At 45.8% G+C, this 17443-nt stretch overlaps 2 protein-coding genes across 6 annotated transcripts; one reads left to right on the top strand and one right to left on the bottom strand.

Annotated features, from left to right (window-relative positions):
* The first annotated feature begins 148 nt into the window (after window positions 1–148).
* tgds (TDP-glucose 4,6-dehydratase) lies at window positions 149–2400 on the top strand. The gene is made up of 12 exons (XM_030086546.1): window positions 149–314; window positions 406–472; window positions 654–722; window positions 793–883; window positions 957–1105; window positions 1177–1275; window positions 1358–1417; window positions 1479–1522; window positions 1593–1758; window positions 1836–1891; window positions 1964–2061; window positions 2147–2400. The coding sequence occupies exons 1-12, from the start codon at window positions 211–213 to the stop codon at window positions 2245–2247; spliced, it is 1104 nt and encodes a 367-aa protein (XP_029942406.1). The 5' UTR covers window positions 149–210; the 3' UTR covers window positions 2248–2400.
* A 139-nt stretch (window positions 2401–2539) lies between these two features.
* On the bottom strand, window positions 2540–16027 carry LOC115384223 (ATP-dependent RNA helicase DDX3X-like). 5 transcript variants are annotated; one of them, XM_030086539.1, is made up of 20 exons: window positions 15689–16027; window positions 14225–14276; window positions 13766–13813; window positions 13456–13515; window positions 13097–13282; window positions 12786–12888; window positions 12529–12645; window positions 12327–12426; window positions 12108–12243; window positions 11930–12027; window positions 11736–11834; window positions 11494–11654; window positions 11266–11410; window positions 11043–11187; window positions 10638–10688; window positions 9655–9836; window positions 9444–9561; window positions 9207–9360; window positions 8999–9123; window positions 2540–8914 (listed from the first exon to the last, which is right to left on the bottom strand). In XM_030086539.1, exons 1-20 carry the CDS (start codon window positions 15731–15733, stop codon window positions 8835–8837), a joined length of 2205 nt encoding a protein of 734 aa, XP_029942399.1. In that variant the 5' UTR covers window positions 15734–16027; the 3' UTR covers window positions 2540–8834. The 5 variants fall into 5 exon arrangements, with proteins under 5 accessions (XP_029942399.1, XP_029942400.1, XP_029942402.1 ...); XM_030086540.1 differs by having other exon boundaries at window positions 13456–13512; XM_030086542.1 differs by lacking the exon at window positions 10638–10688.
* Between the last annotated feature and the right edge of the window lie 1416 nt (window positions 16028–17443).

Here is a 17443-nt window from a genome sequence, read left to right as displayed (position 1 = left end):
CTTGTCACTAATCCCGTGTCAGCTCGGTAAACATGACAGACTGATTGATTAATCTCTTATCCTATCACATTGCGCGTACGTCATGACGTCATTCTCAACATCCAATCGGAGAGCAGGACCCCCTGAACACGCACCGGGCCGCCCCGCCCTCTTTCAACGTGTCAACATGACACAGAGCGCCTACTGTAAGGACTCAAACTCAGGAATTTTATGCCCCTCGTGGAGATTAATGAATCTTTACAGCTCGAGCGGGATCTGAAGCGGAGGATGGACTTTAACAGGACGGTTCTGGTGACCGGAGGCTCCGGATTCATGTAGGTTTTATTTCTCACTCTGTAAATTTCATTTCCCGAGTTTCTGGATGAAGAAACTGAAGTCCGTCTGTCTGTCTGTCTTCTCCTCCAGCGGCTCCCATCTAGTGTGTTCACTGGTCAACAGATACCCAGAATGGAGAATTATCAATCTGGATTATGTAAGTCGAGATATGCTGTCTTTGTTTGCGCGCGTGCACGTGCTCGGGCTGTGTTTACCCAACGCTGTGTTTTAAACGCAAAGCGACAAAGCCACAGGAAGTTGAGCGCGGGCAGGTTTTTCACGAAGAAGCTTTCCTTCGGAGTGTTTCCTCGTGACCGTGTGTGGCTTTCCTTTTCCAGCTGGATTACTGCTGCAGCCCCAGGAGCCTGGAGAGCGTCGAGGACAGGACCAACTACACGTTCATCAGGGTGAGTGCTGTTCGCCTGGTTGTCGCATCAGTGTCCAAACCTCACTCTTGTTTCTCTTCTCCTTCGCCAGGGAGACGTGTGTAACCCCCGGCTTGTCAACCACATCTTCAACACGGAAAACGTCGACGTCGTTTTCCACCTGGCAGCCAAAACGCACGTTGGTAAGCGGCAGCAGAGCGACCTTCCCGGATCCGGCCCGTTTCGGTTGATCGGAACCGCCTCTGAACTCCGCAGCGTCGTCGTTCGAGTGCCCGTCCAGTTTCCAGCAGGTCAACGTCGACGGGACCAGGGTTTTACTGGCGGCGGCTCATCAGGCGCCGCGCCGGCTCCAGCGCTTCGTCTACGTCAGCACCGACGAGGTGTACGGGCCCAGCGAGGACCAGGTCGGCTCGCCGGATTCCACTTGTCCCGACTTGGGCGATGGATTGTTGTTGATGTTGTGGTCTTTTTGCAGGTGTTCGATGAGAGCAGCCCGATGAGGCCTTCCAATCCGTACGCCGCCACTAAAGCGGCTGCAGAGTACCTGGTCAGGTCCTACTGGGACCAGTTCAAGGTAAACCCAACGCGTTGTTCAGTCGTAGCACTTTTTTAAGAGCGAAGGAAAAACTAAACATTTTGTGTCTCCCTGTCGCCAGTTTCCCATCATCATTACCAGGAGCAACAACGTCTATGGACCCAGACAGTACACCGAGAAGGTAAAACTGATGTTAGATAAGCTTCAAGAGCAACTTTGACAAACTTATCTTCATCTTCAAGGTCATTCCGAGGTTCCTCACCCTCCTGCAAGTCAACAAGAAGTGGTACGTTGGTTCCGGTTTCAGTGTTTTGAGTGAAGAAACAAAGCCTGAGCGACTCTTCTCTCTGCTGCAGCCCCGTCCAGGGGACGCTTCCTCAGTCCCGACACTTCCTGTTCGTCAGCGACGCCGTCGACGCCCTGCTGTTGGTTTTGGAGAAAGGGACTGTGGGAGAAGTCTACAACATGGGCACGAGCTTCGAGATTCCCATCGTACAGCTGGCCAGGGAACTCGTCAGGATGGTGAGTTGCGGATTCCGGTAAATTCAAAAGGTATCGAGCAGAAGAGTGTTCTTCATTAGATTACATTTTCCATTCAGGTGAAGAACGTGCCGGCCTCCAAAGTGAAGGATTGGGTGGAGTTTGTACCTGAAAGGTAAATCCTTCACCTGGCTGCCAAAAGATAGCACTGTTCCAAATCTGAAACGCTGGCGTTGTGGCTCGGCAGGCCGCGGGTCGACCTGCGCTACCCCATCAGAAGTGAGAAGCTGCAGCGGCTGGGCTGGAGGGAACAAGTGTCCTGGGCTGAAGGGATCAGACACACCGGTACCGAGAAACACACACACACACACACTTCAAAAGAAGTGAAAGAAAATTCCCGATTCTTATCATTAATTCTTCCTCCTTCCAGTGAAGTGGTATCAGGACCACCCGGACTTCTGGTCGGAAGCTGGCGAGGACCACGGAGGGACGAGGAGCCCGGGCGGGACCGCTGCGACGAAGTCACCCTGAACTGCTGCCCTTCCATCTTTGTTTCCCCCACAAAGAATTTCACATGATATTTGTGTGGCACAGACGTGTTTCTGGCTGATTTACAGCTTAAAAAGAGAGAATGTAAATACCCTGAAGTGCTTTTCTCTCGTTTTGTTTAATAAAATGTTATTTAAGTTATTTGTGTGAAGACTATTACAGGAAAAAAAACGACAACATGACAACAGGTTACATCTGCAAATCCAAACCTTTAATTGTGGTAAAATCAGAATAGTTGCACAGTTTTGTTTTTTGTTGTTTTTTTTTTTTTTTGTTTTTTTCTGTTCGTGCAGTGCTCTTCGTGCACAACTGCTAAACTAATACATAAAGCAAATACTAACTAGCAGGCCGAGCCGGTGCCGCTGTGGATCCCCGCTGGAAGAGTCTGGCCGTCCAGGAATGAGCTCCGAGTCGTTTCAGTTCGCGCTGAAATTTTTTTAATTTGTACTTCGTCTCACTCGTCAGTAACAAGAAATAACGGCTACAAGTGTGTGAAAACACAATTCAGCTAACTGGGAGGAAATCTCTCCCTTTTTTTTTTTGTGTAACATTTAAGACTCCGTTTCTGATTGGCCAGACCCCTCACCCCCCCCCCCCCCCCCTTGTTGTAGGAGTACAGACACACCACCGCCTGAAAATATGCAAATCACAACAACATAGCAATAGAAACCACAGTTATTTCTGTGTTATGAAGACTTTTTAAATCGCCACTTGCCAGACATTCACAACAAGGGTATCAACAAGAAGGAAAAGTGTAAAGATTCCGAAAAAAAAAAACAAAAAAAAAAAGGAAAAGAGAGAAAAAACAAAACCAAAAAACAGACTTGGAGAGAATCTGGATGCTTGTTTTTTGTACTGCATGTTTTTTTTTTCTTCTATTTTTTACAAAACGGTCTTTGATCGTTAACGTTTTTTTTTTTTTTTTTAATTAATTATTATTGTTTTTAATCCAAACCTTGGCATATGTGGTGGGATTGTTCTCAAATTTGTTTGCCAATTGGAAACAGCCGCTTGTGGCTGATTATCGTTGTTGGCGATGGAGCCTGCCGTACGCGGACGGACAGGCTTTTAGTGGATTGGATACTGAGTCCAATGTGACTTTATAAGGTAACCAAGTGAGGGAGGTTTCTCTTTGTACGTCGCGGCCACGAGGAGGGAAGATCCCAGCCAGGTTTTCCTCCGACTTTAAAAACTAAATCAAACAAAGCATTTCTTAAACCATGTTTGCGTGTGGGAGGTAGCAAGTGCTACCCTGGTCCTGCCCCGCTGAATATACTGTGGGTCCGTATCGCATGGCGTAAAAATCAAGGTGTCCGACGGCAAAAATGTAGAGGCAAGCGCTGGGATCTCGGTGGTCGAGCGGGGTGGAATCGTCGGTCCCGTCGGCGACGTATCGCGGGAGAAACCCCCCCCACGCGTTGCATCTTCAACATTAAAAAGCTCACACTACCCCAGAAAAATAGAAATTTTCACTCATACCAATGACATTCAACATTCAAGTGCCAGTGTTTTTGTTTACTGTCTTTTGGTCAAGTCACTTTGTAAAATATCAACTTTTTGTATTAGGCTTATAAAAATAAATATTTCTCAAAAATGTTTGATAAATCACACAAACTAGCAGCGAAAAGTAGACTCGAGAACTCTGTGTGCAAACAGCTGAATCCTACAGTTGCTGTTAACTAGAACTCCACCTGGTCCCCCCCGAAAATAAACAAAAAAACAAAACAAAACAAAACAAAACAAAAAAATAATAAAAGGGACAAAAATAATAGAGAGTTTTCACATCTGGAAGAACCTTTCTATGCAACGCACGCACGCACGCAGTAAACTGTGTAGAAACCTCCCTTATTGACACCGAAGCTACACGGCAATCACTCGCTCACACACTCACACACACCTCTCTGAGATCTGAAGGACATGTGCTACACAATAAAACTACGTTACCGAAGGACTTTCTGTGGGATTTTTTTTTTGTTTCAGTCTTTCTACAACAAAGGGGCCTGCAGGCCGCAGCAATGGGAGCATAGCACCATTAATTGTTCTCGTTCCTGCAAAAGTGAGTCGGTCGCCATGGAGACGACGGCCGACTCCAACGATCTGCTCCGTTAGGGCTGGGTATTACCCTTGATTTAAGGCATCGAAAGGTTTTAAGAAATGATCTGAAAAGAAACTAAAGTGCTTGGTTCGTCAATGAAAACTGAGGTTTCTTACACAGAAAATGCTTTTTTTTTTTTTTTAAACTTTCAACACCGACTGACCATACGGTAGTCCCGTCGACGTACAGGGACACCGGGTGAAACGCGCTCAGGAAAATCGAAACGGGAGAGCCATTCCCACTGCGACCACTGCCGAGTTTCCTTCACGTCTCGAAAGCTGCCAATTTGCTCAGAAATGCGTCCGCCGTGGCCCCAAAAACGGGCGACTTCCATGTGCAGGGTTCGCCCTCGAGAAATTAAAACCACAACAACTTAAATACACCAAGTATGTTTGTGCCCAAACGTGTCTTCACAGCGTCTCAATGCGTGATTTCTCCTGCCGTCGTCCCCCACATGATTTTTTTTTTTTCTTTCTTCCTTTTTTACGTCTGGATTTGCGTTAAAATACCCAGCCCTAAAACCTTAAACCAGTCCAATAGTGACTCAGTCGCTTCAAGGCACAGCAGACGTGCCTGAGTTCTGGCTGATTCCACTTCCTGCTGGTTTGTGAAACGGAGCACGGATTCACGAAGAAAAAAAAAAAAAAGAAAAAAAAAGTGAAATAATTAAAACGTAAAAGCCAGCGACGAGTGACTTGAGGACACGAGCTCAGTGCTCCGAAGGAATGGGGGGAGGGGGGGACGGGTTCGGGGGGCACAGTGACGGTTAAATGTTGCTCTGATGCAGTTTAGTGGTAAATACAACTGACAGATAAAACCTGTCTGCCCTAAAAAAAACAAAAAACAAAATAATAATAATAATAAAAAACAAAACACTGCATATCTATGTGCATTCTCAGAATGGTACTCGACAGAACTGAGCATAAACATCATGTAAAAGTCCCTGCTGTACAAGTTCCAAATGGAAAAGTAGTTGAAATCAGTCCTTCATTTATTCTTGAATCGGTCTGCCCCCTACTGGCTGTTAGAAGGCACGGCATCGTCCGTCCTCGCTCGCCGTTCCCAAACTCTGGACTAAACTTCGGGCGCATCGGTGTGTATTAAAGTAACAAAGGCAAAGTCTGACGTCTCGGCTTCTTCTCATTCGAAGGTTAAAAAATGTTAGCGCCGATAATATGTAATGCTGACCAAGAGATGGCGGAAAAGTGCAAATGAAAACTTCTTTTTATACGCGCGAGTGTGTGTGTGTGTGTGTGTGTAAATGTAAGCAAATCCTTCAACAATTGATTGTCATTTGCAACTTATTGTTCTACCATTGCTGCAGGAGTTTAAATAAAGTGTGTCTTCATATCATGGTCTTGATTGGTTAAACAGGCACTAAAAAAATAAATAAATAAATCATCCGTCGGGACACTTCAAACAGTTCTGGTCAACACGCGAATCCACCGATTCATCCGGCGCTCGTACGAAGCTAAGCCTATGTTCAGACTGCGATCTCAGCTGGAGTGACGACACGAATCTTTGTGCGACGATAAAAGTTTTATCTGACAGTTGAACCACAAAGGAAGAAATCTCTGGGAGCAGCTGGAGGCGGCGGACAGACGCCGACGGCAGCCGTTCTCTCCAACGCCCGAAATTTGAGCAGATTTACGGAGATGTCCATAAATTCCACATTTTGCGCTAACAAAATGTCATTTTTTTTAAATGAAAGCAAAAAACTGAAAAGTGACCTGCTGTCTGCTTAAATCTTCGACCGAATTGTTAAAAAAAAAAATGGAAATGTTAAAGCCAGTTTGTTTCCTTTGGAGGAAAAATGATGCAAAAAAGACTGACCTCACATGAAAAGTGGTCTAAAAACCAAAGAAGAAAACCCCCAAAAAAAAGAAGAAAAAAAAAAAATCTTGCTAAAGCCTGCAATAAAATTGTACCTATTTGCTCGGCCGTTTTTTAACTTCTTGACCAAAAAAACAACAACACTTGCATATGTTTTATTGTCTTGGTCCAGCCTTTGTCAAAGCCAGTGGGCAATTTGAAGACTGAATTATGCGTCGAAACCTTCCGCCTTGTGTGTGTGATTACGAGCTTATCGTTCAAACTGCCCACTGAGCCGCGCTTTACCAGACCCCGTCTGGTCCAATGATGAGTGATCGAACGTTGATTTCTTTGTTGTTTTTTTTTTTTTTTGTACAGATCAAGTGTTGTCTCACTTAATAATCCACATTCATTTTCTGTGGAGCGTCCTCCGGCTTCACGCTCAGAGGAGTTCAAACTATTTACATTTATTCTCTTCTCTTACATGTAAAACGCAAGGAAATAAAGAGCCTAATAAAAAAAATCAACTGATGTTCCCCACCAGGCAGCGGCGACGGGTTTTTTTTTTTTGTTTTTTGTTTTCCTTTTGGCTTATTCTACTGCGGGGATTCAAACTTCCGCGGCGGCGGCGGCGGCGGCGTGTTCCGAGACGAGGACGTACGTCTGCAGCACATTTTAGACAGAATCCACGCATCCTCCGGGGAGTGTTACGAAACGGCATGACGGAGTGTCAGTGGCGGGGTTTTTTTTTCTTTTCTTTTCTTTAAATGTGTCATTTGGCTAAGCGGACACGGCCGCCGTCAAACAGAAGATAAAAAGTAGCTACAGGCGTCTGGAACACGAGGACGTCACGACGTGGAATTTCCATTCTCTTTGGTTTGTATGTACGAAGAGTTAAAAGACATCGGAGGGGACGCTGAAATGTGCTGCAGACGTGTGGCATTGCGTCCCAGCTGTCCACGTCCTTATTATTATTATTATTATTTTTTAAATTTTTTTCATCCCTGGCCTCAACAGATGTGAAAGACCGAACAAATAAACGGGAATGATGAGAACTTTTAGCGAAGACTCTTCATGTAAACTCTCCAGGATAGAGTGAGCAAGAAAATTTTGAACTCTTTCAGTTGTGTATCCCCTTTTTTTTTTTTTTTTTTTTTGTTTCTTTTTTTTTTTTTTTTGGCAAACGAGAGTTTCAATGTTTCGGCGGCGGACGCGGAGCCGGTTCCTCCGGGGCAGGGCGGCGGCCGTCCGGCGGCCCGGAGGAACGGAGCCCAGGATGTCACACACTGATCAATGAGGAGGACTCCAATCCCCGAAGCGTAAAACCACAGCAAATATCTGTTGAACAGGACAGACGCGAAGCGATTCCAAACTTGTTTTGTTTTGTTTTTTTTTGTGTGTCACTCTGAAAGGGGGTCGAAGGAAGAGATTTTTCTTCTCTTTCTCGATGTGGTTTCAGTGGTTCTATGCTTTCAGGAATCGTCTCGACAAGAGTCCGTCTGATGAATTTTTCACCTCAATAGACGGATAAGGAATCGCTTTGACTTTTCCTCATCCCGATTTATTTTAGGGTTTTTTTTTTTTTTTTTTGCCAAGGTTTGATTTAGTTCAAGCCTAGTTTGTTTCCTTCCAATGGAAATAAAGAAAAACATGTTTGAACCCATACGTGACATTAAATACAATTTTTGTTGTTGTTGTTGTTGTTGCTGTTGGCCGGTGCTTGTAGCCAGTTGCGTATTATGGCAATCGAAAAAAAAAAACAACGGAAAGGAAAGAGAACGTTCCTACTCTTAAAAGGCACAGTACAGAAACAATTGATTCTCCATTAATAAACAAAGAAATGCCGTTTTGTGGTCAGCGACCAAGGCGTCCTATGACTGTTCACCGGCGTCTGGCTGGCATTTCCCTGACTGGGTGCTTCGGTTCGTCCGGCCCCTTGTTGCCTGGACGTCTTCCTCAAACCTCAGTAACTCATCACTTGAAAATGTGGAGAGAGAGAGAGAGAAAGAGAGAGAAAAAGAAAAGAAAAGGAAAAAAAAAAACCTAACGTCTGACTGGCCCCTTTAATGCATCGTCACGAGTGAAGGGAGACCTCAGCCAGTTCCTATTTTTCTGTTTAAATGCAGACGTAGTTTGCTTTGACGGCTCGTCTATATCTATGTTTTAGAAAAGTCCGTTGGGCCTGTGATTTACAACACGGCCATGCGCTAAATACAAAGGACTGGATCTGGGTGAATGCAGACAGAAAACACAATGGAGACCAAATCTAAAGTGAAACAGTGGTTTCCCTCTTTTCGCAGCCCCCCCACCCCCCCACCCCGACGCTAAATCTTACAACTCTCTTCACAATGTGGCCGATCTCAAGAGGAGAAACCCAGAAGTAAGAAACACAAAGGGGGGGAAACCTTTGTGAGGACAGGAGGTGAAGACAGAAAAGCACATAAGTAATGAAAAAAAAAATCAGGAGGAACTCAAGAGACAGAAACAAACGGGGTTTGAAGGAAAGGCTATATAAATGACTATAACTTGTTCAGTAACATGCATGTGGGTTTGGGGGGGGGGAGTTGATGGAGGTGGCAAGACAGAGAAAGGTCGGAGACAACAGTGGAGGGGGAGGATGGAGGAGTGAAAAGAGGAGGGAGGGGGGGAGGGAGGGAGACACCTAGTTGCCCCACCAGTCGACTTGAGAGTGCGAGTAGTTGCCTCCGTAGCCGTCGCTGGTGTAAAAGTTACCAAATCCGCCTGAGGAAGAGGACGAGAGAAAGAAAGAAAACGATGGGGAAGAAGTCCTCGTAGAGCCCGACCCAGTGACTGCAGGGTCCTCACCTCCTCCGAATCCGCGGTTCCCTCCATGCCCGGCCTGGTTGCGACCGCCGCGTCCCCCGAAGCCTCCGGCGTTCCCTCCGGCCGCCGTCTGACGGTAGTCGCGCGCTCCGAACCCACCGGAGAACCTTGAGACGGAGGGAGGGCGGGCGTTATTGTTGAAAAGAGCGCTTTTAAACGCCCGGCACCCGACGCCACGGCGCCTGCTCACCTCTTGGAGCGACCTCGGTTGCTACTCTTGTGCTGGTGTTCGTAGGCGAGGCTCTCCAGCCAGGAGGGGACCTCCTGCTTGGCCTCCACCAGGATGTCCAGCAGGTCTTTAGTGATGTTCCCGTTTTTGTCGTTGAAAAACGACGTGGCCAGCCCTGCAAGGCGCGGAACGAGCGGGATTTCAGAAAGATGCGCCGGAAAAGCGACGGAAACGAGGGTTGCGAGAGCGCTGGTTTACCCAGGTTTCCTACGCGTCCCGTGCGGCCGATGCGATGGACGTACTCCTCTATGTCACTGGGCAGGTCGAAGTTGATGACGTGCTTCACGTTGGAGATGTCCAGACCGCGAGCCGCTACCTGAGCACAGCAGGCGGCGTTTCTCAAAGCGTCCCTTTAAAACTACGGGTGGTTAAAAAAAAAAAACTCGTGAAGGACGAGAACTTAGCTGACCGCTGTGGCCACCAGGATGGGGCACTTCCCCGATCTGAACTGACTCAGGGCCTCCTCCCGGTCTCTCTGGGAGCGGTCGCCGTGGATACTGGTGCAGGCGTAGCCCTCGCGGTACAGGAAGTCCTCCAAGGCGTCGGCGCCCTTCTTGGTTTCCACGAAAACCAGAGTCAGCGAGTCCTTCCCTGCCGGGGCGAGAGAAAAGACGCGTTCGCGTTACTGTCGCAGACGGCGCCGTTGGTTACTGCAATGATCCGTAAACACTGAAAACTGAATATTCACTTTAACATGCAACGAGGGATTTCTAACCTGTAACTTACTGAGTTTAAGAACCAAAAAAAAAAAAAGTTTTATCAAGAAAATCTCGACCGATTCGGTGCAATTTCACGGTCTTACTCGGAGCTTGAACTCTACATTTCAACAATTAATAATCAAAACACATTGAAACAGAGGAGCGTCTTCAAATGAAATAACACAGCGGGCAACAGAGGATGCGGTGTAAAAAAAAACAAAACAAAAAAAAAAAACAATAAGAAATAATAATAACTGGTGGTGTAAAAGTAACCAACGGCATCGACGTCACTGTGTTTTCATGCAGTCACGAGTCGAGCCCCTGATGGAAAGAATTCTTCCTGCTGTTTGCATTATGAATCGGCCTTATATGTAGGATTGTTTTTGGTTTGTTTTTTTTTTTTTTTCTTTTTTCCAGCACAACATGAGCCAACTCTCTCCATCACGGCGACGGGTCTTCCACCGAGACGCCGCCCACTCCTTCGTGACCCCTCGCGGTATGAAAACATAAACAATGAGCGGCGATGGAAAGAGGAACGAAACCGACGTGTGGGATGGCGCACAGAGCTGAAACTAAAATAATAATAAATCAAGAGACTCTCCGTCTACAAATAAGTAAAGTCAGGCAAAAATATATAGAGAAATAAAAAAATGGAGAAAAATAAAATAAAGAGTTTCTGGAATTTGGATCTTACCAGGTTTCTCTATGTTGTCTCCAGTATTGTCCTGTACCTCGCTGGGAATGACTTGGAATAAAACCACACCAAACCACTGACATGTAAACTGACTCTCGGTCACCAGAAACTGACTGTATTTCAGATATTTCCTCACACAAGTACTGAGCAGCTACGGAAAATGTTGTTTTTATAGGATTTCTCATAGAAAAATAAAAGCACAGAGTGCTTATGATAATAATAATAATAATAATAACAATGCACGTCATAAAGTAAATGTGATTGACATGTTAATAGCAAAAGGATGATGGGGATTAAATAGTGTGAGTGTGTGTTTGCGGCAGCTCGAACACAGATGAGAAAAAATCCAACTCAGACAAGACGGTTCATGTCGCTGTGGAGGCTGGACTGCTGCGGGACTCTCACCTGTGGCGCTCAGCAGGTCCAGGAGGAAAGACCTCTTGTCGCTCTCTTCCACCCACACCACCTTCTGGGTGATGTTCTCCGAGGTGGAGCCCACTCTGCCCACGGCCAGGAAGATGTACTCCTCCAGAAAGTCCCGGGCCAGGATCTGCGGACGGAGGAGGCAGACGTGCTTAGCGGGGCCGTCCGTCCATCCAACGAGGCGCCGTCTCGCGAAACGGTATACCTGGATCTCTTTCGGGAAGGTGGCGCTGAACATCATGGTCTGCCGGATGCCTTTATGCGGCATGGTGTCCTGTTCGACGATGCGTCTTATCTGCGGCTCGAAGCCCATGTCCAACATGCGGTCAGCCTCGTCCAGGACGAGGTATCTGAAAGGAAGAAAAAGAAGTTATTAAAAAAACAAAAGCCTTTTTATGCAACATCGCGTTTATTTTTTTTGTCCGTGTCTTACTTGCAGTAGTCCAGCCCGATCTTGCCTCTCTCCATCATGTCCACGAGTCTCCCCGGAGTTGCCACCAGCAGGTGGCAGCCTCTTTCCAGGTCCCGGATCTGCTGGCCAATGTCTGCTCCTCCGTACACCACGCAGGGGCGCACTCTGGAGCGGTAAGAGAACTGGCCCAACAACACGGAGAAATCAGATTTTGTTTTTGTTTCTTTTAAATTCGTTCATATTTCACGCCTGTTTGTTCGTACCTTCCTGGCTTCATCGTATATCTGCAGGGCCAGTTCTCTGGTGGGGGCCAGGACCAGAGAGATGGGGTACTGCTTGCGACGGCCGTACTTTCCATTCTCCTGAAGTAAACCGTCAACAACGTTTCAGTGAAGGATCCAATACGATTAGGGAGGAGGGACCCCCCCCCACCTCCGTTGACTCGGTCTTCCGTTACCTGTCCGGAGGCTTTAGCTGCATTCAGAGCTTCTCCTGGCCCGTCGGTGTAGATCTGGCTCAGGATCGGCAGCAGGAACGCCGCTGTCTTTCCAGATCCTGAGGAAACAAAGCTCCATGCTCATCCACGCGCATCAAGGACTGAAGCTTCGCGGCGTCAGCTGGAGGACTGCCGGTACCTGTCTGCGCGCAGGCCATGAGGTCTCTCTTGGACTTGACGATAGGAATGGCGTACTTCTGGACTGGGGTTGGTCTGGTATACCGACTCAGGGCGATGTTCCCCATAATGATTTCCCCCATGTCCACATCCTGGAACTATTAGATCAGAAACAGAGATCGTTACAGGCAGAGCTAAACATTAGAAAGCAATGTTGATACGACGTGATTTCCAGTCTTACACTCTCGATGTGGTGAGGGCAGTTTTGTCCCGTCGCCTCAACAGGAATGTCGTCGTATTTCTCAAAGTTAATGCCAGTGTTACTACCGGAGAACAGCTCGCTGCAGAGAGGCGTGGAGCGCAACGGTTAGGTTTCTACATCCTGTTTTAAATCGACTATTTCCTGCTGCTCGTCGTGAAATCGCGCTGAAGCACACGCTCACTGTTCAAGGCGTTCGTTCCGTGCCGTCGGTTTGGACCAGTCTCCGTCGTCTCTGGACTCCTCCACCCAGCGGCTGTTTCCTCCTCCTCCGCCACCTCCGAACCCACCGTGGTCGAACCTGGTGGCGAAGATTCGAAACGTCGCCGCACGTCCACATGGAAACCACCCGACGCTGCACAGCTGCAGCTTTTTGCTCGTTTAGCTTTAAAATAGCTGCAGAGTTTCAACGGCCTCAGAGTGTGTGCGCGACCAGCTCACCTCCCTCTGTTAGCATTGCCTCTGTCGTTGAAGAATGCAGACTTCCCTCGGTTGTTTCCAAAACTGCTATAGGCGTCCTTGGCTGTGTTCCAGCCTCCAGCATCTAGCAGGGGATCAAACACATGCCTTCATACGCACGGCACAAATAAAAAAAAAGAGCGACCGAGTGCGGCGTGCCGGGAGGAGCTTCGTCTGTACGGATAATACACATGAGCACGGACAGGTACGCCACAGAGCTTTTTCACACACGGAAGACAAGACTCTTCTAAAAAAAAAAAAAATAAAACCCCGCCGTTCCTTCTCGGACCTACCGAAGCTCATTGGCTGCGCCGGGTTGATGGGATTGAAGGAGCCGCCCCTGTTGCCGCGGTAACCGCCGCCTCCGACGCCGCCCCGGCCCCGCTCCATGCGCGGCGGGCCCCGGTTGAACGAGTTGCCGGCCATGCGATTGTCGTGGTAGCCGTTGACAAAGTTGTTGCGGCCTCCGTCCCAGCCGTCTGCGGCGGTGGGGGAGAAGGGAACGACGGTGATCCCAGCAGCTCATTAATCAGCAGGGTCATTAATCACCGCTGTCATTAACACACTGGACTCTTCTACATGTCTTGATACAATAAGCGGCCCGCTGCGGGCTTCATTTAGCGGGTTCGCGTGTCTCAGATGGGTAACTTACAGTTGGCCGCAGGTGCCATAGTGTAGCCGCCCTGTCGTCCAGCAGCGAAGGCGTTTCCTGCTGGATGAGAACAACGGTGTGGATTACCTCAGACACGCGCACCGCCGCCAGTTTTCCTACCAACCTGACACTGGTTTTTACAGAGCCGTGACTCTGAGTTACAAGTCGATGCCAATAATGTTTAAATGAAAAGGTGTGAATTTCAAAAAAAAAAAAAAAAAAAAAAAAAAGGTGTTTGTAAATGCTTTGTTTTGCAGGGAACAAACTGATGTGTAAAACCTTTACATGGCTTTAACTTCACCCCACTTACCATTTTTGGAAGCATCTTTGTTCCGTAAATGTGGAGGAATATATCGCCCTGTGACAGAGAGGTAGGGAAACCTCTTAACATCGGCTACAGACTGAATGTCACACTAAAGATGTCACTGAATCACGTCATTGTGATTTCTTGTGGCGGCCAAAGGTGAGAGCAACTTGCTATTTGTAATACAACCATGCATTTTCAGGTGGGTGGCCTGCTCGGTATTCAACTCACACTGAAACCTGATGTGAAATGAAAACACGCCATTTATTCACACAAAATGTAACGATGAAGCAATGCTGCGGTGCCTAGATACACAAAACAATGCCATTTTGTGTCCCTGATGCATGTAATGTGTATGCTTGGTTTTCTTGTGGACCATGATGTATTTCAAACGGAAACAAAAAAATAAAAATAAAAAAACAACAAGTTGGTAAACTTTTTGACAAAACCATGTAACGTGCTTACGGTTTGTTCCTCCACCTTGACCGTCTGCTGCGCTCAAGTCTAGGACAGCGAGCTACAAAAGCAAAACCAGACAGTGAGGAAAACGACAGTACAGATTCACATCAGAAGAAGAAGAAAAGAAAAAAAAAAGCTTTGTGAACTTGTTCTTCATAGAATGCCAGAGCTGTAAGTGTGTGACATTTCACTGACAACTTGCCATGCAAAACAAACGGTTATAAAAAGACTCAACAGACACCCGCTGTGATATTTCCAGCTTTCGCGTTATTGATTTTCCAATTTCTGGCTGGCAAAGAAAGAGGAAGGCCCTGAAACATCACTGTCAGCTGGAAAAATCTAAAATTAACCCTTTCTTTATGAAGTAAACAATTGATATCTCTGACGAACGGCTGAGTTTCCCTTATCGAGTTCTGCTTTCTCGATGCACAGCACAAATGTTTTGGCGTGCGCTGGAGGTGATAACATCTTTGTTGAGCGAGGGTGAAGCCGCAGTTGACACAACTTCGACTGCCGCAATTAGGCACGAAGCCACGCTGCTTTTAAGCAAAATAAGCAGAACCCCTGCTGAGATGATGTCAGGAAGCTGCACACTCCCACGGACGACGGGGTCCCTAGATGAAACGCAAAAAAACTAATTCTGCTGTTGCGTTCATCTGGCTTTTTGTGCAGGAAGCAAGTGCTTCAATTCGCAGTAGCTGGACAAGGGGGGGGGGGGGGGGGGCGGGTGTTGGGGTTCTACGTGGAGAATTTGTGCGAATTCTTGGTAAATCGATTGATTTGCAGAAATTAGATCACTATTGTGCATCTGACGCCGCTTTGCGGGTTTAACCAGTCAAATATTTTATTAAACGCCAATTGAGAACATGCAGTACTTTTTTTTTCTGTTGCCATCCTGCTGCATGACCAGCGAGGCTACGTTGCTGGTGACGCAGAAGAAATGACCATTTTTTTTTTTTTTTTTTTTTTTAAGAAGGACGTCGCAGTCAGACAGAAACCAGGATTTAGGTGCCATCTCAGAAACGTGCGGCCACAGGATCAGTCCCCCGCGATGCTCGTGTGGCAGCCTCGCTCTCTCCATCCCCGCACACCTCCATTTTATAACCCAAGACAAACGCAGCGAACATAATAGTTGGAGGGTGCGCTTCATATCGTCACCCGGGCGAGCCGCCGGAGGCCATCTGCGCTTCGTTTGGTCAATAACACGGTATAAAGAGAAATTACGAAATTCGCTATTTATAAGTTCTTAATAAATGGCACGCAGGTAGAAGTCACACGTATAGCGGAATAAATAATGCGCTCCCCGCTCTGCGGCTCGCTACGTGAGGCTGCGAATCAAGCGCACCTAATGCTACCTAGCAGGATAGCATCTGGTTAGCGGCGCTATGGTAGCCGGCAAGCTAACCTTTATCCGTACCGTTATTACACTTCTCACCGGGCAGACACACACACAAGACGGCCTCTCCTTACCTGCTGTTCTAGACCGTGGGCATTTTCGACGGCCACATGACTCATAACTATGGAATACGGAGGAAAAATGATGCCGCTGGAAAAAGGACCTCTTTGTTTGCCGGGTTTGATGTTGTTATTTCTCCTCTGCCTCTGTGGTGACGACAGATGACAGCTATCTCATGGGCTTCAACACGCTCGCTTCTTGAGATGCTAATAAAGGATTTGAAGTGGTTGGAGAATCCTCTAGTTGTTTTTGTTGCTTGAAGGATGATACTTCGTGCAAACTCAGCTTATGTCGGTTTGCTGGTCCAGCTGAAGCTGAGATGGAGCCGTCATGGAGAAAGTCAGGCGAGCGTGAAGAACGCGGAGCAAAACATCCGGAATGACAAAATAAAAGCAGACAAATATACAAATTCACTTCATTGAAAAGCACATTTCACAGAATAAAAATGACTATTGTGTCGGTAATGTGAAATTAGGATTATTTTAAACACATTATAGAAATATTGCCTTAAATTGCAGGCTTTTTGGATATTCTATGCTTTAAATTTGCAACTTTATTTTGGTTCTTTTCCGGTTAAATGCTACCTGCTGTTTTCCAGCTTGATGGAAGTAAAGCAAAAAAAACACGGTTAATCCAAACGACGCGAGAGTTTAACAATAGTTTCTCGCGACATCTTTACAAACAAGAAAAAAAAACAGTTGATTCCTGGAGAATATTTCCATTCTTTCTTTACTTCATGAACATTGCTTTTATTATTTAACAGATATAAAAAAAAGTGCCCTGAAGCTGTCAATATTTCAGGTTACATAAATTACATTCTATAACTAACAATTCTATTCTATTCTATTTTATTCTATTCTATTGTAGGGACTCCAAATGTTTTATTTTTTTTATAAATAGATAAATAAAATGTCAGATGAAAATAAAATACAGAAATAAATAATTTAGAGAAAAGAAAATGTGAAAGTAAAACAATACAGAAACGTACAGAGGTACAAAAATTAATGAGGAAAGGAATTTAAAAATCTCCAACTAAAGAAATTAAGCTGAAAATGAGGCGGGGAAGTAAATAAATGGGAGTATTAATACAAATTTACATTTAAAAAGTTGAAAATTACAAAATATATATTCTTCTTTGGTCATATTTTATTTTTTATTTTCGTTTTTAATGAAAAAAAATATTGGTTTTGTATCATTTATTGGCATATAAATTTGTTAATCGAGCCATTTTTATTTTTCTATTATTTTTGATAATGGCAGTTTTGATCTTCCACACAAATGTGGCATCACGTTAAGAAAAAAATGTAGATGAACATTTAGTTCAAATTATGTTGTTCATTTCACGCACACACACATGAGTATATAAGTGTGTATAAGTGTATATATACGTCAATAGTGTTTCATACTTATTTTTTAATAGTCTTCCTTTCCATTGCTACACTTTAATTTACTATCTTAAACACCAAAGTGTATAAGATTATCATTATTGTTTACTATCTTGAAACATCAATCAGAAAAAAAACCCCATCCCATCCAAGCATGCATTATTAAATTAATATCAGGATCTGTGTGAGAGACAGTGGCTGAGTCTCGCCTGTCGTGACATATTTGGAGAAAGGCATCCCACTGGTGGCCAAAAACAGCAATGACAGTTTTTACTGATTATTTCAATTCACCCAGAAGTACATAGACTATAAATACAATTCAAGATCAGTTCACTGAAGTCACGCAAAGCTTGTCCAATACGGTTTTAAATTGAAGATCAGTGC

This window comes from Salarias fasciatus (genome assembly GCF_902148845.1).
Source record: "Salarias fasciatus chromosome 23 unlocalized genomic scaffold, fSalaFa1.1 super_scaffold_20, whole genome shotgun sequence".
Lineage (NCBI taxonomy): Eukaryota > Metazoa > Chordata > Actinopteri > Blenniiformes > Blenniidae > Salarias > Salarias fasciatus.
This window is presented reverse-complemented; position numbering and strand designations above follow the sequence as displayed.